Here is a 22,581-nt window from a genome sequence, read left to right on the forward strand (position 1 = left end):
CAAACATGTAAGTTTATAAAGACTTTGTTCATTTTTAGTTCTTTGCAGGTAAATTTTTACTTCTTGACATTTTTCCCACTAAATATGTGAACCATCCCTCTAATAATAATATAATATTATAATATTACCTTTAATAACTGCAGCTCCTTTAAGGCGTGAATATGAGGATTTATTGACATTCTGAGTAATAAAATATCTGAACAATAAAACAAGTTCTGATACATTCAGATAAGTTTTGATAATTATCAAAACCTTTTAATTAGAAATAATTCCCCATTTTTAACTTGAGATGTTTGAATATTATCTACAATAATAATAAAGTTGGAAAAGTTTCTGCAGGTGACTCTGTAGCTTCTGATAAACTTGTCTCTACAAAAGATGCCCGCCACACTTTAAAGATCTTAAATTGTAAAAACCTCTTAAAAAAACATCGTTTCATTTTGATTTTGTTTCCCATTGAGGTTAAATTGTGAAAAACTTTTCTGTCATTTTGCTGAATCGAGTTTTGAATAAAATCCAGATGTTTTATTTTTGCCTTGCAGCATTAAAATCTTCATTCATGCAGTTTGCGTTTTCTCCCGGTGCATGCTGGGATCTCTGCGTCTGCTCACAAACATCATATCATTTTTCCATTTCATAATTTTTCCACTGCTGATTAAATAAGTAATTGCTTACCTTAAACTGCAACCTGTTGATGATGCAGATTTATTACATTTTTTGCTAAACGGAAAATTAACCCCAATGCAAATATTAAACCATAAACAGTCATAAGGTGGCGGTGAGGCCAGCAGGGGGCGCTGCGCTGTCAGTCCGCAGCTCCATCTTTTCTGAATCTATATTTTCATTTCAGACGGAAGTTGATTTATTTAGCGGCTGTCTTCATGCAGCCTGTGCATCTCAAACACTGCGCTCCTTCATCTGCGGCTGACTCCATCTTCTCCCCGGAACACCACCATCACCACCATCATCATCATCATCATCATCACCATCATCATCATCATCACCAGCCTTCCTCTGCTCTGCGGATCTTCAGCTCTTCTCCGCCGTGGATGATGCCGCCGCGCTGCCGCCCATCGGGGACCGTCTGCCGGGTTTAGGAGCTCCGCGGCTCTTCAGCAGCAGGAAGAGAAGAGAAAAGGTAAAAACTGCTGAAAAACTGACAACACGAACCACAGAGAGGCTCCTTTCGCAGTCAGGTGACTCTCTTCCTCTTTCTCTGTTTCTCGCTGCTGAAGTAACGATTTAAAAGCGATTCAAGCCCGTTTCCTTTTCTCTCCGCCAAAAACTTTCTGGGTCATTAAATGTTTAAAGCGATCATTTAATTAACTCTAACTAGTTTTTAAAAAACTGCAGTTCAGCCAGAAAACCACAGAAAACTTTGTGAACGTATTAAAAGTTGAATATTTTTCTGTTTTCTGGTCGGTTTGTTCTGAAAAGCTTCAGTGATGAGGAGAAAACACCGAAACGGTTCGAGTTTATTGAACTTATTTAGTGGTTTCAGTCCGAAGCAGCTGCAGAGAGGACGGTTTCCTCTGAGGAAGTGTGAGCGCAGAAACACACACACACACACACACACACACACACACACACACACACACACACACACACACACACACACACACACACACACACTTATCTAATGCTCAATCAAAAAATAAAATCAGATTTTCTGAGTTTTTCTGGACTGTGAATGTTGGAGTTACTGTAGAAAAGCAGAAGAGCTCCAGGCTGGAAAGAGGAACTACTTTGAACGTTTTCTGCAAACAGAAACGACTGAAGCTCCTGCTGAGGCTCCTTCATCTGCAGCTCTGTGACCTTCAGCCCCTCAGGAAGGTCAACCTGACCTGCTGCCGCCCCCCGGCAGACGGCTCCCTGAAAAAAACACCAGAATGAGAACAAAAGTTGTTTTTCTGAGCGACGGCCTCTCTGGCTCATCAGTGATTATTATATGATCCATTATTTGCTGATTCTTGTCCTGGTTTTACCAGTTTGACTTCATCTGATCATTTAAATCTACGTTTCATTTCATTCAGTTTTTTTCTTGAGAAATTTTCTGCCTGCGTTTGTAAAGCCAACAAAACGACAGCAGATCCACAAACAGAAAAATACTTTTTATGTCTAAATATATAAAACCAAACATGTTTAAATGAATTTAATTCAATAAAAGAAGAAATCAGGAGGACAGAAAAAACATGAGCATAACAGGAATTAAATTATTTATCATGACTTTCATTTTGAACAGCAAAGCATCAGCGCGCTCTGTGACGTTTATCATTTCATTTTAGGGGTTTTTATTTCCCGTTCAGCTCGTTTCAGTAACTCTGCAATCTGATTTCAGTAAGTTAGTGGAGCTAACGCCGTTAGCTTCCCAACAGACGTGCTGCTGCTAGTTTACAGGGTTAATCGGCGTGTCGGTTTAGTTTCCTCACCCTGACTGTTCGTGCTGCAGCTCAGATCATCAGCCCTTTCAGCCAGCTGAGCAGCAGTGTTCAGCAGCAACAGAGGAAGTCAGGTTAGACTCCAGGTCTGTCCTGGTGTCTCGTTAAAACGAACTGCTCTTCAACGTTGATCTGCTCATATTAGGAAAACATGAGATTGTAATGTTGTTTTGTGATATTTACTTTGATTAGACCATGTTGGCCTACTAGAAAAAAAAAACCAAAAAAAAAAACGAGGCCTTACTTCAAACTAGCGTGCTGGACGGTTCAGCCTCTCCTGCTGTCCGCTCAGTTCGCTCTCAGTACTACCGACTGTACAAAGCAGGGCTGCCTCTCCTCATCTAACCTCCTTTCTCTCATTGTTTTATGCTGCACACATAATTCCATTGTTCTTAAACATGAGATGTTTGATTTGAGTTAACATCTTGGGATTCGAATGATTTCTTCCTTCCAACGGCAGCTGCCTCTTTGTGGCTGTTGAGCTTTAAGTCTGGATGGATCCAGAATGGAGAATCTTTATTTTTGTTCAGCTCTACTTTTTTTGTAATTATAATTTTTGGTGTTTGAAACACAGATATTTAATATTCATCCTGCAGCTGCAGCTGAAACCTCTGATAGTTTGATAAGCTGAACTTATCGGTGATGTTTCTGTTTGGATTCCAGATGAATTAAAGTGATGAATTAATCATTTAATGATCAAAATGAAGCTAGAAGCAGCTCAGCTCTGATAAAATATGAAATATATGAAACTGATCAGATCAGCTCTAAAACTAACCGTCATCCCTTCGGTTCAGCTGCATTTTAAATTCGGTAAAATTAACATTACCAAACATTAGGAACATTTTAACTTTGACTTTCCAAAGTGATTCTGTCAGCGGATCTGCAGTGAAACTTCATGCATTGCTGCATCGCTGCAGCGCTGCAAGCAACACCCGCTGCTTCTGAAACTGCCAGATCCACCCTGAACTCACCGCCGCTGAAAAGGGAACTGATGCAAATTCACAGAAACTTTCTGCACAATTTACTGAAGCAGTTCGTTTTCGCATTCAGGCGGAAAATTCAAGAGTTCTGAGAACAAATGAAGGTTCAGGTTTTAATAACACCTTTAAATGTTAGTTATAACATGTTAACTAAAATGTTCATATTTAGGTCTTGGTCTTCCTTCTGAGCAAGAAACATAAGAATGAAAGTTGTGGGTTCAGCTCCAGCTTCCTCCTTCTAAATGTCGACGTGGCACCAACCCGACCCGACGCCGAAACAATGAAACACTGAAACACTGAAACAATGAAACACTGAAACACTGAAACAATGAAACACTGAAACACTGAAACAATGAAACAATGAAACACTGAAACACTGAAACAATGAAACACTGAAACACTGAAACAATGAAACAATGAAACACTGAAACAATGAAACACTGAAACACTGAAACACTGAAACAATGAAACACTGAAACACTGAAACAATGAAACACTGAAACACTGAAACAATGAAACACTGAAACACTGAAACAATGAAACAATGAAACACTGAAACAATGAAACACCGAAACAATGAAACACTGAAACAATGAAACACTGAAACACTGAAACAATGAAACAATGAAACACTGAAACACTGAAACAATGAAACACTGAAACACTGAAACACTGAAACAATGAAACACTGAAACAATGAAACACTGAAACAATGAAACAATGAAACACTGAAACACTGAAACAATGAAACAATGAAACACTGAAACACTGAAACAATGAAACACCGAAACAATGAAACACTGAAACAATGAAACACTGAAACAATGAAACACTGAAACACTGAAACAATGAAACACTGAAACACTGAAACAATGAAACACTGAAACACTGAAACAATGAAACAATGAAACACTGAAACAATGAAACACTGAAACACTGAAACAATGAAACACTGAAACACTGAAACAATGAAACAATGAAACACCGAAACAATGAAACACTGAAACAATGAAACACTGAAACAATGAAACACTGAAACACTGAAACAATGAAACACTGAAACAATGAAACACTGAAACACTGAAACAATGAAACAATGAAACACTGAAACAATGAAACACTGAAACACTGAAACAATGAAACACTGAAACACTGAAACAATGAAACACTGAAACAATGAAACACTGAAACACTGAAACAATGAAACACTGAAACACTGAAACAATGAAACAATGAAACACTGAAACAATGAAACACTGAAACAATGAAACAATGAAACACTGAAACAATGAAACAATGAAACACTGAAACACTGAAACAATGAAACACTGAAACACTGAAACAATGAAACAATGAAACACTGAAACACTGAAACAATGAAACACTGAAACAATGAAACACTGAAACACTGAAACAATGAAACACTGAAACAATGAAACACTGAAACAATGAAACAATGAAACACTGAAACAATGAAACACTGAAACAATGAAACAATGAAACACTGAAACAATGAAACAATGAAACACTGAAACAATGAAACACTGAAACACTGAAACACTGAAACAATGAAACACTGAAACAATGAAACACTGAAACACTGAAACAATGAAACACTGAAACAATGAAACACTGAAACACTGAAACAATGAAACACTGAAACAATGAAACACTGAAACAATGAAACACTGAAACACTGAAACAATGAAACACTGAAACACTGAAACAATGAAACAATGAAACACTGAAACACTGAAACAATGAAACACTGAAACAATGAAACACTGAAACACTGAAACAATGAAACACTGAAACAATGAAACACTGAAACAATGAAACACTGAAACAATGAAACACTGAAACACTGAAACAATGAAACACTGAAACACTGAAACAATGAAACACTGAAACACTGAAACAATGAAACACTGAAACAATGAAACACTGAAACAATGAAACAATGAAACACTGCAACACTGAAACAATGAAACACTGAAACAATGAAACACTGAAACAATGAAACACTGAAACACTGAAACAATGAAACACTGAAACACTGAAACAATGAAACACTGAAACAATGAAACACTGAAACAATGAAACAATGAAACACTGAAACAATGACTCTCCATTCCTCTGAGGTTGAAACGTTTACTGCCTGAAGAGCCAATGAGTTTAAATTAATGTCACCAATAGGGTCAGTAAACATGTCGACCTGCTCAGGCGCCTTAATGAACCTGAACCGTCATAAAGATCAGATAAAATCTCAAACTTATTTAAAAATCATCCAGAATAGACTAATTAATGTGAAAAAGCATTGAGGGTGATTGACAGCGCTAAGCCCCGCCCCCTCGCTCTGATTGGCTGTTTCTGACCGCCTGGTTCTGCAGATGGCAGCTGGAAGAATCTCTTTGTTTTACAGATTATTTGTCTCATATTTCACTGTCTGAACATGGAGACAGTTTTAACAAATATGTAAAAAACTTATTTTTATAAAAGTTACATACTGCAGCTTTAATGTTTGTTTTGTGGCCTGCTGATAAAGTGATGAATTTGGAATAATATCTGTAATGATTCCTGAAACATCCAACTGGTGTTGGACTGTTGTAGCTCTCCATCAGGCCGTAACGTTTGTCCCTCGTTAAAAGCAGATCTGGTTTGATTCTTTCACAGAATATCTGAGAAATTATTTCATCTCTTTTCAGTCCAACACTTAAGAAATGTTAACGGCATCATGGAGGAGCTTCTTAAAGAGACACAGACTCAATTTCAAGGCATCAAATTGTAAATTCACATTTGAAGTCATGTTTGAATATTGTGCCGTAAAACAGACAATACCACCACACTGGGACTTCATTTAATCAATTAATGACATGGATTTTATCCCATTTTCTGTTTTTATGTACAGATGATCGGAGGTGGAACCTTTGTGTTGTGTTTCTAGTACGGCCGTAAATCTGACGCACAGCTACATTCGCTAACAGCAGCGAGAACGAAGCCTCTTCTCTCTGGTCTGCTGGGGGTCATTTCTGTTTCTAATCGATCTGATTGAATCCTGGAATCGATTATTGTTGTGTTCAGGTTGTGCTAAGAGGAGCTAGCCTAATAGTGAAGCTATGCTAGCCTAAAATAGCATCTCAGTGCTAACATGTAGCAGCTAATGCCAATCAGTTGGATGAAGATCAGATTAAAACTATAAATATATTTGTTATTAAACTCACATGTCTGTTTATTCAATAATTTATTTTCTGATTTGGAATATTGCTTTTTGTCAATTAAAATGCGATTACGTAAAAACAAACGTTAATATGTCCTGTTCACTTTATTTTCATGTTTTATCATCCTGAACATTTTCTGCCAGAGTGAAAATGATTTTATTTTGAAATGATTGTTTTCAAAGATCCAAGGAGTTTCATGTTTTCATACTTTTTTAGAAATAAAAATCTAATTTTAACATCCTGTTTATGATGAACCCAAAACTACGGAGCCCCCCAGGGGACATGGGGAATTTTTTTTCTTTTGCGTTCCCTCGCAAAAGGTTTTGCGTTCCCTCGCAATACTTTTGCGTTCCCTCGCAAAACTTTTGCGTTCCCTCGCAAAAGGTTTTGCGTTCCCTCGCAATACTTTTGCGTTCCCTCGCAAAACTTTTGCGTTCCCTCGCAATACTTTTGCGTTCCCTCGCAAAACTTTTGCGTTCCCTCGCAATAATCTACTGATCAGTTCATGCGGCATAATTGATACTATAAGCCTTTTTTACGGTGGAAGCCGTACTTTCTGCTTTAATACAAGCTTATAAGGTTTTTCCACGGACTATTGAGTTATTATCGCGGGGTAATAAGTCATCTGATTGTGTCTCCATTGTGTTCGTGTCTGAATGGTTTAAAGTGCTGCTTTCTGTGCCGTTCCATCTGAGCCTTAACAGACATAAACATGCAGTAAATAAATCGATTTTCAATCAGTTTTTTGCACCAAAGCGTTAATAATAATAAACACGTTTTCAATGAGGCTCTATAAGAGCAATATGAATGAAATAAGTAATTATTGATATGACAGGAGCAGCGGCTTTGACACCTGGTGGTGGGCGTGTCGATGTGGGAGTGACTGTCATGAAGTATGAATGGGAAGGTGACGCTGCTGGCTCGGTGTGTGAGGCAGCGGGTGAGCTGGGGGGTCAGTCCTCGCAAAGTTTGGAGCATAATAAAAATTTAAAAAATCGATAATTGTGACAGAACAAAGAAGAGGTTAGGAGTTGATTGATACACGGACAGATGAGATTCCCCGAGTTAACCCAGTGCGGCCCTCTACCACCATTAGTTTGCTGTGTTTTATAATAATAAAACGTGTTTATTATTATTAACGCTTTGGTGCAAAAAACTGATTGAAAATCGATTTATTTACTGCATGTTTATGTCTGTTAAGGCTCAGATGGAACGGCACAGAAAGCTGCACTTTAACCCATTCAGACACGAACACAACAGAGACACAATCAGATGACTTATTATCCCGCGATAATAACTCAATAGTCCATGGAAAAACCTTATAAGCTTGTATTAAAGCAGAAAGTACGGCTTCCACCGTAAAAAAGGCTTATAATATCAATTATGCCGCATGAACTGATCAGTAGATTATTGCGAGGGAACGCAAAAGTTTTGCGAGGGAACGCAAAACCTTTTGCGAGGGAACGCAAAAGTTTTGCGAGGGAACGCAAAAGAAAAAAAATTCCCCATGTCCCCTGGGGGGCTCCGTACAAAACGCTAATATTCTGATGTGGTTGTTAAACGGCTTCTCTCCAAACAGCAACACGGCGGCTCGGTTTGTTAAAAATAGAAACAGATTTAGAGGAAAACATGTTTTATTACAGCGACGTTGTAAATGACTGTAAATCATTTATTTGAGTCACTGCAAAAAATACAGAAGAGTCATTGTTTCCTAAACCGCAGCTTAAATGTAAACAGTAAAAAAAGAAATCCATTGAGTTGTTTCAGGAAGCGGCGCTCTCTTTTCAAACACTTTCTGTTCCTCAGCTTCACAAAAATAAAGTTTTATTTTAAGAAAGAACTGAAAAAAAACAAAAACAGAATCTGTCCGTAAAGATGATCTGTTTCCATCATATCTGGATTATTTTTATAACTTCATCTTTAAAGATAATCTTCAGAAATAAACCCAGAGTTTCCTTGTTGGAGTCTGGAACTGAAAACTTTTTGCTTTTCTGTTTTTGGTTTGTTTTTGGTTTTATAACCCAAAAGATGTTAAAAATGGACTTTTAACATCTGGACTTTTTTAGAGATTAGATTTGATCAAACTAAAGTCTAAAGTACGTGATGTTGACTTTAGCTCATTCAGGAGTTCATTTCATCCCACAGTTTCATGTTGTAGATGTCAGCAATAAAGTATTTAATATTTCTAATAACATTTTATTCAAATGTCCATTTTAGTCATCATTTTGTTAATTTTGTATTTGAGAACTTTATCTTATTTGTGCAAAATCGGATTTTCTGTCAAACAAACGGAAACATCAGATTTTAAATGTTTGCAGAACTTTTTTCGTCCGTCGAGTTTTTCAGCTCAGAAAACAAAGTGAGGCTTCTGCAAAGCACCGCCTGGATTTCTGCTTCGCCTGTTTAACCTACTTTGTGTGACACACACACACACACGCACACACACACACACACACACACACACACACACACACACACACACACACACACACACACACACACACACACACACACACACATCTTTTAACCACCTTGTGCTGAGGAAGTCGGAGCTGCAGGTTTGGGTTTGCCGTTTGCATTTCTGAATCCATCGTCTTCAAACTGTTCGGCTCATTAGAATCAACGACAGGATTTAAAATTCAAACCAGATTATTTTAATTCTGCATGAATCCAGAGTCGCTTCGCATGTTTGTATTCACTGTTACAACTGCTGCTGTGGTTTTTGGGGCGATTTAGTTAGATGGCTTAAAGGTGCAAAAACATGAATGATTCAAACTCCAAAACTCACAAACAGAAAAACCATCAAAATGCTGCAATCAGGAAAAATAGAAGCAAAAACAATAAACCAAACAAATGGAATCAGCTGGGAAAGTTGTATTTTTCAAACAAGCAGTTTTTATAATGTTAAAGATATTAAAGATATTATAATACTAAATATATTAACATATCTAATGTTAGCGACTCCGGACTCCCCCTGGTGGCCTGGAGGATTTCTGCTTCCGCTGCATCTTTGCTTTTGCTCCCATTTCTTCTGGTTGTAACATTTTTATTTTTATTTTAGGTTTTGAAACATCTTTTCGCAGCGTGTTGGAGTTTGCATCATCGGTGTGTTTGCACATTTCAGATGAGTTTTTGAATATTGAGGTCAGGTTTTAGTTTTCTCAGGGTTTCTGGAGCTGCTGGTCCAGCCCGTCTCCAGACCCAGTGCATGCTGGGAAACGCCAGGAGAAAAGTTTCACTAGGATTTTTCTCCTCCACTTCACAGAATATTTTAAAGTAAATTTTCTGACTAACACCAACTGTTCTCATTTATCTGATTTACATTCTGGTTTCCGTGCAGCTCAGTTCAGACCACAGACAGTATTTCTGTAAGAATCGTAGTTTTAGTTTAGCTTCAGGAAAACGAGCCGAGCATCAGATTTAGATATTTTTAGAGCTCAGAAGAGTCGCCTGCGAAGCGCAGCTGCAGCCAAAGCAGGAACCACTTTTTAGTTTTTATGATAAACTCACCACATCCGTCGCTGCGCCGCCTCAGACTGAGACGCGTTCAAGTCTGTGGGAAAACCGAGCGCCCAGAAAGACGCAGCAGCAGTGATGGGAATCAGCCGCTCAAATACAGACAGAATGAGACTGATGAGGGATTTACCCCTGATAGTTTACCCCTGATGGTTTTACCCCTGATGGTTTTACCCCTGATAGTTTACCCCTGATGGTTTTACCCCTGATGGTTTTACCCCTGATAGTTTACCCCTGATGGTTTTACCCCTGATGGTTTTACCCCTGACTGTTTACCCCTGATGGTTTTACCCCTGATGGTTTTACCCCTGATAGTTTACCCCTGATGGTTTTACCCCTGATGGTTTTACCCCTGAAGGATTTACCCCTGAAGGATTTACCCCTGACTGTTTACCCCTGATGGTTTTACCCCTGATGGTTTTACCTCTGATAGTTTACCCCTGATGGTTTTACCCCTGATGGTTTTACCCCTGAAGGATTTACCCCTGACTGTTTACCCCTGATGGTTTTACCCCTGATGGTTTTACCTCTGATAGTTTACCCCTGATGGTTTTACCCCTGATGGTTTTACCCCTGACTGTTTACCCCTGATGGTTTTACCCCTGACTGTTTACCCCTGATGGTTTTATCCCTGATGGTTTTACCCCTGATAGTTTACCCCTGATGGTTTTACCCCTGATAGTTTACCCCTGATGGTTTTACCCCTGACTGTTTACCCCTGATGGTTTTACCCCTGATAGTTTACCCCTGATGGTTTTACCCCTGATGGTTTTACCTCTGAAGGATTTACCCCTGATGGTTTTACCCCTGATGGTTTTACCTCTGATGGTTTTACCTCTGAAGGATTTACCCCTGACTGTTTACCCCTGATGGTTTTACCCCTGACTGTTTACCCCTGATGGTTTTACCCCTGATAGTTTTACCCCTGATGGTTTTACCCCTGATGGTTTTACCCCTGATGGTTTTACCCCTGATGGTTTTACCCCTGACTGTTTACCCCTGATGGTTTTACCCCTGACTGTTTACCCCTGATGGTTTTACCCCTGATGGTTTACCCCTGATGGTTTTACCCCTGATGGTTTACCCCTGATGGTTTTACCCCTGATGGTTTACCCCTGATGGTTTTACCCCTGATGGTTTTACCCCTGATGGTTTTACCCCTGATGGTTTTACCCCTGACTGTTTTACCCCTGATGGTTTTACCCCTGACTGTTTACCCCTGATGGTTTTACCCCTGACTGTTTACCCCTGATGGTTTTACCCCTGACTGTTTTACCCCTGATGGTTTACCCCTGATGGTTTTACCCCTGATGGTTTTACCCCTGACTGTTTTACCCCTGATGGTTTTACCCCTGACTGTTTTACCCCTGATGGTTTACCCCTGATGGTTTTACCCCTGATGGTTTTACCCCTGACTGTTTTACCCCTGATGGTTTTACCCCTGACTGTTTACCCCTGATGGTTTTACCCCTGACTGTTTACCCCTGATGGTTTTACCCCTGATGGTTTTACCCCTGATGGTTTTACCCCTGACTGTTTTACCCCTGATGGTTTTACCCCTGACTGTTTACCCCTGACTGTTTACCCATGATGGTTTTACCCCTGATGGTTTTACCCCTGACTGTTTACCCTTGATGGTTTTACCCCTGATGGTTTTACCCCTGATGGTTTTACCCCTGATGGTTTTACCCTTGATGGTTTTACCCTTGATGGTTTTACCCCTGATGGTTTTACCCCTGATGGTTTTACCCCTGATATTCTCCCGAGTCTTTATTCAGCTCATCGTTTTATTTACTTTTTCGCTTCCTGTTTTCTCGACCATATAAGGAGCAGCTGACAGGAAGTCGGATATTATTAGGAAATTATTAATATAATTTTCACCACAAACCTTTATTGAGTTTTTTATGTTCTATGTTTTTAACTCCATTTAATCTGATTCCCCAAATAAAACGAAGTCCAGCAGCTGTTCTGCTCTTTAGTCACGTGGCCTAGTCAAAGGCCACTGATCTCCCTCTGGATGTTCAGATGTGATGAAGTCAAACTCCAAAGTGCTGAGTCAAGTTTGCAGAAAGTTTTCCTTCATGTTTACCATTAGAGGCGACTTCATGTTGGTCTCCAGGTTAAACACGTTGACCTTTGACCTTTGAGGCCGTAATGTCACTAAATACTTTGATATTATTTTGTGTCAGCAGAATTCTGCTGTTTAACCCTCAGATCCGATCTGCCGCCTGAACGGCTCATTGTTAATGAGGCTGTTATTCATGATTAATTATCATTAATTAAACTTTATTCATATATTAAATATTTTTCCTCCTGTCTCTTGTGGATGAAACTAAAAGAGTCTGAATAAAACATCTGAGCATTTCTCTGCAGTTCCAGTGAATTTCGGTTTGTCTCATTTATTTTTTGTCATTTTATTTTTTTTCTGCTTCAGTTTTTAGTTTTTTTTCCGTTGTTCGTCTTTAACTCGGAGGCGGCAGGTTGGAGCAGTTTTAATATTTTAAAATATCATCTTTGTCTCTGGTTCTGTAGCTTCGCTGCTGGAAGGATTTTAATCTTATTTTTTCTCACTTTGAAATGGTTGATGCGTAACTATGGCAACAACAAGACGGAGGAAGTGATTAGCATCTCTGAGGCTAAAACAACTGTTGAACTTTGACCCCAGAGGAGTTTAACTGGGGCTGATGCAGCTGATGATGTCATCAGGACGTCTCTGCTGCCTGTTAGCATGTTAGCATGTCATACAGCAGCAGTCTTCGGTCAGAAGCTTCTAGAGTTGCTGGAAGACTGACTGCTACAGGAGATCCTTCTGGCCCACAGCATCACTACTCTGAGTTCAGCTGCGTTTCATTTTCCTTTGGAACAAATAACGTTTTTATTTTTATTGAATTAAATGAAATTTAACTTTACCACCATAATTCCTGAATAAACTAAAATATTTACATATTTGCATTTATTATTTACATAATGTTTGTCAACATTTCAAAGCAGCTGTTTCTCTGAGCAGGAATCTGATTCTTCTTCTCGTAACTTTGATCTTTAACGATGTTCTTCCTGTTTTTAAACTTCACAGCGTTTCATATTTTCTGTTTCCTTTCATAAACTCAACAAAGAGAATTGAATTCCTGTCGCTGTTGCCTTTTCCTGAAAACAGATTACTGATTGTTCTGCTTTTTATTTTTATTTATTTTTATTTACATTAAAAAAGCAGAAAACTTTGTTATGAACTCATTAATTTCAATGCATTTTCTTTACAGATGAATGAAATATCATCATTAATGTCGACGTCAGCAGATTTAATTGTTAATAAATCGGTTTGATAAATAAAACAGATTATTAGCGGCTGGTTCTGCTCATGTGGCTGTTAGTGATGAAGCAAAGGATTATGGGAAGTTTAACTGAAGCAGTAAAATGTCGGGTTTTTTACAATGTTGGTAAATAAAAATAATATCAGTAAAATCCTGAATTTAATAATAACTAATATTTCTAGAAGATGATATTTGTTGCTTTTTTTCAAATCCATGATGGTAAAATGGTGCAATTTTGCAGACTGATAAACTTTAATTCATAAAAGAATGTAACACTAAAACTGGAAGATATTTTTTATATCCAAAATAAAACATAACCAAAAGCAATAAATAAAACCAACAGCATAAAATATGGATTATTATGTTTCTGTAAGCAAAACATTCCTAAAAAGTCTAAAATCATCAGGATGTAAATTATTGAGCTTGTTTTAATTCAGTGTTAACTTGTTATTGCAACTCTCCTCTGATTGGCTAAAACATAAGACTGAAGGGTTTCAGAGTGGCCTAGTCAAAGTTTGGAGTTAAATCTCAATGTGGTGATTCTTCCACAGAGAAACATAACTAGTTATTATCTTTAGGGGATAATTTAGTTAATAAATGAATTCATCCTTTATTAACTTCCTGATTTATTGGATCATTTCAGATGAAAGTTTTTCTCGTTTTCATCCAGGCTGATCACAGATCAATAATCTGTTCATTTAAAGCTGCTGCAGGTTTTATCTGCATCTTCTGGCGCTTGGAGCCATAAAAACCATAACTGAACTCTGTTATGGTTTAATGTTTTATGTTGCTTCTCTTTGCTTTTACTTCCATCATAAAGTCATAAAACATGCAAACAGAAACTTTATCGGCAGTTCGAGTCCAATCATCTGTTTCTGGAACATTTTCACTTTATCCTTTAATAAAATGGCTGAACTTATTGCTGGTCTTTGTTTGATGATTTGTAAAAATGAAAAAAAGACTTTCTAAACATGTATTATTAGTTTTTAAGAAACTAAAGCACAGTGTTTTTGCTAAATCTTTGTTTTGCTCAAGTTTTTCATTTTAACTTCTTTTGCTTTGATCTGCAGATACTTTATTCCATTTTCTTGTTTTTAGCCGTTTATATTCCTAAAAGTTTATTTATGAATCTATGAAGTGATTTCCAGAGCCGCGTGTCACGATAAACGTCCTCCTGCCCAGAAGCCGAGCTGTAACTCCTGCTCCTCCTCTTCCTCCCTGCAGAGAATCTTCATCCTCATCTTTCCGACTTTCGACCGACTTTTGGAGCAGAAACATGGAGGCCAGAGGGAAGTACGACTTCACCGCCACGGCGGACGACGAGCTCAGCTTCAGGAAGAACGACATCCTGAAGGTGAGGCCTGCGACCCTCCCCCACCTGTTTCTGTTGCGCAATGCCTGCCTGACCCTCCCCCACCTGTTTCTGGTCAGATCATAAGCCTGGAGGACGACTGGTGCAAGGCCGAGATGAACGGACAGGAAGGATTCATCCCCAAAAACTACATCGACATGCAGACTCCAGAGTAAGGCCCGCAGTACCATGAGGCCGCCGCCGTGTCGCCACCTGAATCTGTTGGGGGTTGAAAACTTTTTGCTTTCCAGCTGGTTCAAGGAAGACGCCAGCCGCAGCCAGGCGGAGGAGCTGCTGAGGCACAAGACGGTGGGAGACTTCGTGATCCGAGGATGTCAGAGTTCACCGGGAGATTTCTCCATCTCCGTCAAGTAGGTGGAGCCAACCGAAAAGTATTCACACCCTGACACAAAGTATTCACACCCTGACATAAAGTATTCACACCCTGACACAAAGTATTCACACCCTGACACAAAGTATTCACACCCTGACACAAAGTATTCACACCCTGACATAAAGTATTCACACCCTGACATAAAGTATTCACACCCTGACACAAAGTATTCACACCCTGACACAAAGTATTCACACCCTGACACAAAGTATTCACACCCTGACATAAAGTATTCACACCCTGACACAAAGTATTCACACCCTGACATAAAGTATTCACACCCTGACATAAAGTATTCACACCCTGACACAAACTTTCTGATTGTTAGTTTAATTCTCGTATTTCTCAGGTGATTCTGTATTTTTATAAACACAGAAACTTTAATTTTTTGATTTACTCCAGTCTGTAACTCGGATCAGTTTTCATCCAGCTTTTTATTTTTTTTTCTGGATTTTTTTAACGTTTATTTTAGACAAACGGCTCCTTCTGCTGTCAGAGTTTAAAACTGATCATCTTTATCAGAAAAATGTTTTTATTTAATAAGCCTCCTAAATCACATCTGATCCTCCAAACTTTAAGGTTTTTCTACTGGTAAAATTTAAAAATGCTCTTTAGACTCTGGATTAAAGTGGATTATCGCTGAAAACATCTGAGTGATGAAATTCTCTGATCTGATTTATTTTTTATTATATTCAGATTATATGATCTAAAACATCCTGCCCTTGTTTTTAATGAACATGTTTTTATATTCTGGTATTTAAAATAATGAGTGAAAAGTTTGGATAATTAATATTTGTTGAATGATGGATTTTGAAGATCTGAAGTTTCTAAATGACAGAAATTCATGTAAAACTTTGAAACTTCAGACATGAAACTAAACTCATAACTGGCTCAAATTTCCCCAAAACAAAGAAAAGTAACAAATTTTCATTTAAACGGATTTAAATTTTTTAACTAAAAAGGACAAAATCCAGATTCTGACAAAAATAAAACCTGAGAATATTCACAGCTGCTGTAAAGTTCTTATATTTCCAGAATGCAGAGATGATCATTAATAAAACTATTTAAATAATTATGTAAAAACTGTGGAGAGGTTTCAACTCCCAAAGCGAATTTAAGATGTTATTTTAGTAGAAGATGTTGAGACTTACCAGCAGAAGTATTTATGTTTCCATTTATGGAGCGATAAACAGAAACTGCAGCTGCAGCGAAACGTTTATGTTCATCTGCAACAAATAAAACCAGAATCAGTTCGACTCAGCGTTATTCAGGTTCTGCTCTTTAAAACGTTTGTCTTCAGAGGTCTGCTGATTTTAATCTGACGGACTTTTTTTCATGTCAAAATGTCTGAAACGTCCAGATTTAAATGTCAGGAGTTTTTAAAAGTATAAAACAAAAGTAAAACATTTAACCAGAAAAGTAACTTATCAAATTATCCATCATTTAATATGTAAAAATAATATAATCATATGGATTAAAATACGAAGTTAAGTGTAAATTTTGCTATTTTGAAAACCAAAATGAAAATAATTAATATAAGTAACAAAAAATAACAAAATCAGGCAACAAAAATGTTTCCAAATCAGTTTCTGTCAATAAAAACTTTAACAGAACTGCAGCTGTGAGTCTGTCTGGTGAGTTTCTGGTTAAAACATTTTTGTTTTTCCTTCAGTGGGAAGAAAATCCAGAAATGTTACTACAGTAGAGAAACGATACTTCATAATGAAATGACTCAAGTAAAAGTAAAAAGTACAGCGTAGTAAACACGTGTCCAAAAACGTTACTTAAGTAAATGTAACTAGTTACAACCAAACTCTGCATTTAATGTTGATTTTGTGAAAAGGTAAAAACATTTGGATGGATTTACTGCAGATAAAGTTTGATTTTTTTCCCCATCCAGACTTAAAAATGAGTAAAATAACATGTTATACGTTTCCATCTGAGCAGGAATCTTGCGGTGGTTTATTTCTGAGAATCGTTTTTCTTTTCTTTTAGTTTGAAGCTGCAGTTCTGCAGGCTGACCAGCAGGGTGCAGTGCAGCTGATCCTCAGGAATAAACTGGGATTCTTCTGCAGCTTCCTGTTTCTGCACCAAAACAAACATTTTCAATCAGACGAAGATCTAAAGCATCTAGATTCAGTTCGCCGACGCAATCTGATTTTATATGTTAAATATTTTAATAAAAACTGTTTCTGGATGCAAAACTCCGATCTGTAGGTGAAAACGTCGAATTTCAAAAACACGTTTAATCTGCAGCAATGAGACGATTTCATGCTGAATTATGATTATAGGAAAACATTCACATTTTTATTTAGTTTCTAGTGCAAATATCTCAGTAAACCTGAAATCAGACAAAAAGAAACTTTTACCAAAATTGACTGTAAATAATCTCCCATATCTTGCTGAAAATGTACCTGGAAGTTAGTTTTGTCTTTTTCCAAGTTTACTGGGATATTTGCACTAAAACCAGAGAAAATATTTTGCAGCGTTAAGGTTTAGTTAATGAGATTTTTGTTAAAATAATAAACGTGGATCTGAATGAAAAGAGTTTTAACTGATGTGTTTAAAACTGAAACTGTTGTTTATTGATCTGATCCTGAGCTTCAGACCTAAACTTTATAAACTCTGACAACTTTTCTGCTTCAGACATGAGAACGACGTTCAGCACTTCAAGGTGATGCGGGACAACAAGGGCCAGTACTTCCTGTGGTCCGAGAAGTTCACGTCTCTCAACAAGCTGGTGGAGTTTTATAAAACCACATCCATCTCCAAAACCAGGCAGATCTGCCTCCAAGATGGCTGCCAGGAGGGCAGGAGCCCCCCGGGCTCCCAGGTAGACACACACCTGGACACTTACTTTAACAGGCCGTTTCTCTCCATTGCCTCTTTTTATACTAATGCCACCAAATGAAGTTAAATAATTATATAAAGTTATTATTAGGATGTGACTCACAGAGACGAACTTCCTATTTTTATATATTCATGTTAAAATTCTTGATGATTTTAATAAGTTTCTGCTAAAATCGCTGAGTTGAAATCGCAAACATTTTAATGAATATTATTAATCAATAATCAGGAATAATTAATGTTTTACTTTATGGAAGAAAACAGCAACATATAATAAACACATAATATTAATTCATTTTCATTTTCAATAAATTAAAATATTTCCAAACTGTTGATTTATTTGACATTATTTAGATTAATTACTACAAAGACAGTTTTAATGCCTTTATTTCTAGTAATTATGATGATTTTCTGTTAACAGCAAGATTTGATGTAATATTAAAACCATAATATTACATCAAAGCAATAAAATATTTAAGTACAGAAATATGAGCTCAATAAAAAGGATTAAAAATCATTTTAATGTGACGCTGTGTGGCTGTTTAGCCCATCGGTCCGGCATCCTGCATGTTTTATTCTCTCCCTGGTTTAACCACCTGGACCCACTGATGGATCATTAGGCCTGAGCAGAACCTTGACCTGCTGAGGACGTCGTTTCCACCAGCAGGGAGAGAATAAAGCCAGGAGCATGGCGGCCCTCAGGGACCCGGTCTGGGGACCCCTGGTTTAAACCATCAACAGAAACATAACGTCTAATTTTTTACTTTAAATCCCAGTTTATAAATTGTTGCTTTTTCAGATTAATAATTTTCTGTGAAACATCTTTAGTTTTTTGGATGCATGAAACGGTTCTGAGAAAAGAGGAAATCGTTTCTGATAAGCGCTTCCTGGAACCACGTAATCGTTTCTTGTAATCTTATGATAATTTCATCCTATTATTAGTAATTCGTTTATTTTAATTCAAAGAATCGCCTGTTTTATTTCAGTGCAGCGAAACTCAAAGAACGTGCAATAAATGTTTTATAAGTGTTTTTTACAGATTTCATATAAATCACTTTTAATTACATATTTAGTCCCTTTTTTCTCAGCTTAAATTTACATTTAAGTTTATTCTGTTTATTTTCTCAAACACAAAATAAAATGTTATAATTGATCATTTTAGTTCTTAAACTGCAAACTTATTATTTCATTTTTGTGAATTTGTTGTTTTTGTGCTGCAGATTAAAAAAACAACCAGATTTAATAAACGTTTGTCAATAAATGAATAAATTTGTTAATAGTCCGTTTCTCCATCTTGGTGTGAAAACTTTTCTCTGAATCTGCTGCAGGTTTTACCAGGAACTGGTTTTATCATTTTCTGCTGAAATCTGACTGATTGCTGTTAAGCTGATCGGATCAGAACCATCATTTCATCAAAACGTCACCAAAACGTTGTTCAGAAAAATACAGTTTAACTTTATTTGCAGCTGTAGCTGTCGTCAGTTTCCTCGTCCAGATTGAGCCGAAAGCTTGAGAAAGTTTTTGATTTGTGAGCGTCTGAGTAGCCGAGGTTGTTGTGTTTTTATCTGCGCTCTGCTTCCTTCCTGCAGGTGAAGAGAGGAAGTCTGCCTGAGCATCGAAACTCTGCTGCCGCCGTCGCCGCCGCGCCGCGCCGCTCCTCTGAACAGACGTCCAGCCAGCTGGTACAGAACCACTTCGTTTATTATAGTATTTATTGCAGCACTGGGTTCGGCTGGGAACGTTTATTTCTGCAGCAGCATCCAGAATAAAGGATCAGCTGGAAATCAAAGGCAAAAAGAAAATGGCTTCATAAAAGAATCATATCAAAATATGTTAAAACTTCAGATTTAATTTTGAATTCCTTATCCTGTCTGAATCTGGTTAACAGTTTCATACCAAGTTCTTCAGTCAGACTCTGATCAAAACTAGAGCTGAAACCATTCATCAGATCAATCGTGATTAATCGATTATTGAGAAAAGACGTTAATTAATCGTTAACTGGAGTTTACAGACTTTAAACAAGACACGGAGCCTTAGTTTATCCAAACTGCTCGGCATTAATCTGTTTCTTTGTGTTCCTGTTTCAGGCCAAACGTCCCGGCTTCGAGGAGCGAGCGCACACCATCGGACACACCGGCCGCAGCAGCCCCATCAGCTCCGCCTGCCCGCCGCGCCGCACCTCCGAGACCATGCCGCTGCCTTCGGTCAGCTACCTCTGCTAGCTGTTAGCACTGCAACAGACCGCTCTCTTTTATTAAACGATTTAAACAATGAGGCACAGATATTTGTGTGTGTGTGTGTGTGTGTGTGTGTGTGTGTGTGTGTGTGTGTGTGTGTGTGTGTGTGAGACCTCAGGACGTCAAGTTAGTTTTTGTTTATTTTTGCTGAGCTGATTTGATGCATAACTCGATGTTTGTTCCTGATAAAGTTCAAATTTGAATAAATGATTTCAGGTTAGCCGGTGGTTCTGCAGCCGTCCGCTCGCTGCAGAGTAATAAATGTCTGTCCTCCTTCCTGCAGAGAACCGGCGGCGTCCATGTGAGGGCGCTGTACGACTTCACGGCGGAGGAAGACGACGAGCTGGGCTTCTGTGCCGGTGACATCATCGAGGTCTTGGATCGCTCGGACCAGGCGTGGTGGAGAGGACGGCTGCGGGGCCAGAGCGGCTTGTTTCCTGCTAACCACACGGCTCCGATATGAGGAGCCGCAGCGCCACCTGCAGGCCAGGCTGCAGCGGCGCTGCGGCGGCTGAGTTTCTGAACGCTTCGCCGCCCGGCGTGGCTACTTCAGGTTGAACATTTCCTTCTGGCCTACAGGAAGTTTCTAAACAGGAAGTGCTGCAGAAGCCATGTTTCTCACCGTTTGTATTATAACGCGGCTGCAGGTATTTATTGATGGATGCTTGTTGGCCTGATCAGTCAACTCCTTCTGCAAATTCATGTTTCATTTGATCATTAAAATTCACTGAAGAGAAACTTTGTTGTTATTCATCTCCTGATGTTTCATTTGAACTTCTGTTTTATCATTTATTAGTCTTCTGCCTCATTGAGCTGCATAAATATAGTAAAAACTGAATAAGGTAAAAAGGAAGGGGTGGTTTTCAAAATAAAAGCTGCACAGGTTGAACAGTTTGTTCTTGTGCTGCTTCACGTTTACATTTTATACATTTCAGTAAAGAAATACAGAAAAACATTTTGCTGCTTCATGACTTCATGTTTTGTTCATAAATAAAAGGTTTCCAGAGTTTTATTGAATTATTTACACTGTGAGAGATTTCTAAATAAGAACGGCTCATTTCACCTGCAGTGGATTCATTTATAGCTTCTCTGTTAATAAAACATTTTCTTCCTTATTCCACTTTTGTGGTTTGTTTCTATGACTGTTGAATTTAATTATAAAACAATTCAATTAAAAAAGAGAAACTAAATATTCTAACTCTTCAGTCACTGCAGACAGTGAAGCTGTGATCTCCAGTAGCAGTCAGTCTTACAATCAATCTGTAGAGGTCTCTGACTGAAGACGGTTGCTAACAGCTTAATATCAATACTCCACAGTAAAATGAGTGACATCATCAGTTGTTAGCTAGTTCTGCTAATCGTCCTCCTTTACTTTTGCTGCTCTACTTCAAATCTGATTGGTTAGAAAGAAAGGAAGTGATAGTTTCAACTTCCTCTCTCTGTATCCACTTTTTAGCATAATGAAGCCTCCTGTCCGACTCCTCTGGGATTTGATGTCAAAGGTCAGGTTTTATTTTAAGATGTTAATCAGCTGCTGCCACCAAAATAAATAAAATAAAATTCAAAATAATAACAATAAAAATGGAGTACAGCAATTATCTGAAAAAAGTCATTCTTCAACCAGAGAAAGTATCGAAAAAGAACAAATCAGAACTAAAAGTATTTTCCTTCTTTCTGTTTTCATAGTTTTTAAATTATAAATAAATTTCAGAATCAAGTTTTTAAATGCTGTGACGGACTGGTGACCCGTCCAGGCGACCCGTCCAGGTGACCCGTCCAGGCGACCCGTCCAGGTGACCCGTCCAGGCGACCCGTCCAGGTGACCCGTCCAGGTGACCCGTCCAGGTGACCCTGCCTCTTGCCCGGAACGTTGGAGAGGAACCAGCAGCTCCTGACCCATGAGGGACAAAGGTGTTAGAAAATGGATGGAAGGAAGTTTTTAAATGATTTCAGTAAATACTCAACCTCAGTTATTTTAAGACAGTAACCGTCTGCTGTGGTCCAGACTGATCTGGATTTATCTCACATAAAGAATCCAGGAGAAATAAATCCTGATAACTTTGTAAAAACTTTAAATCTGCACCGATTTAAAACAGATTATGGTCTGAAACTTTAATCTGTGGAAACAAAACAGACATTTAAAAAAGTTCTGATGTAATTCAACCCAACTCCAGTCTGGTTGTCTAGTCAAAGTCCGGTCAGATTGGTGAGGTGTGAATGCTGACTGACCTCTGACCTCTGGTCCTCCAGACCTCAGTCTGGGTTCGGTTCAAGTGAACTCTGGTTCGGTTT

At 38.2% G+C, this 22,581-nt stretch overlaps 1 protein-coding gene across 1 annotated transcript; it reads left to right on the top strand.

Annotated features, from left to right (window-relative positions):
- Positions 1-856: 856 nt before the first annotated feature.
- Positions 857-21,404, top strand: grap2a (GRB2 related adaptor protein 2a). Its single transcript, XM_015013702.2, has 8 exons — positions 857-1,138; positions 14,685-14,814; positions 14,892-14,983; positions 15,063-15,182; positions 17,852-18,038; positions 19,642-19,734; positions 20,140-20,256; positions 20,573-21,404. Exons 2-8 carry the CDS (start codon positions 14,737-14,739, stop codon positions 20,750-20,752), a joined length of 867 nt encoding a protein of 288 aa, XP_014869188.2. The 5' UTR covers positions 857-1,138; positions 14,685-14,736; the 3' UTR covers positions 20,753-21,404.
- Positions 21,405-22,581: the final 1,177 nt, after the last annotated feature.

The sequence above is a fragment of the Poecilia mexicana genome, unplaced genomic scaffold (assembly GCF_051168715.1).
Source record: "Poecilia mexicana isolate PSO_F unplaced genomic scaffold, ASM5116871v1 scaffold_8, whole genome shotgun sequence".
In the NCBI taxonomy this organism is placed as follows: domain Eukaryota; kingdom Metazoa; phylum Chordata; class Actinopteri; order Cyprinodontiformes; family Poeciliidae; genus Poecilia; species Poecilia mexicana.

Bases quoted from the DNA above. Each gene is read 5' to 3' on its own strand.
- grap2a (XM_015013702.2), top strand. From the start codon at position 14,737: ATGGAGGCCAGAGGGAAGTACGACTTCACCGCCACGGCGGACGACGAG. The intron at 15,183-17,851 runs GTAGGTGGAGCC...TTTCTGCTTCAG, and splicing joins GATTTCTCCATCTCCGTCAA to ACATGAGAACGACGTTCAGC. The intron at 20,257-20,572 runs GTCAGCTACCTC...TCCTTCCTGCAG, and splicing joins AGACCATGCCGCTGCCTTCG to AGAACCGGCGGCGTCCATGT.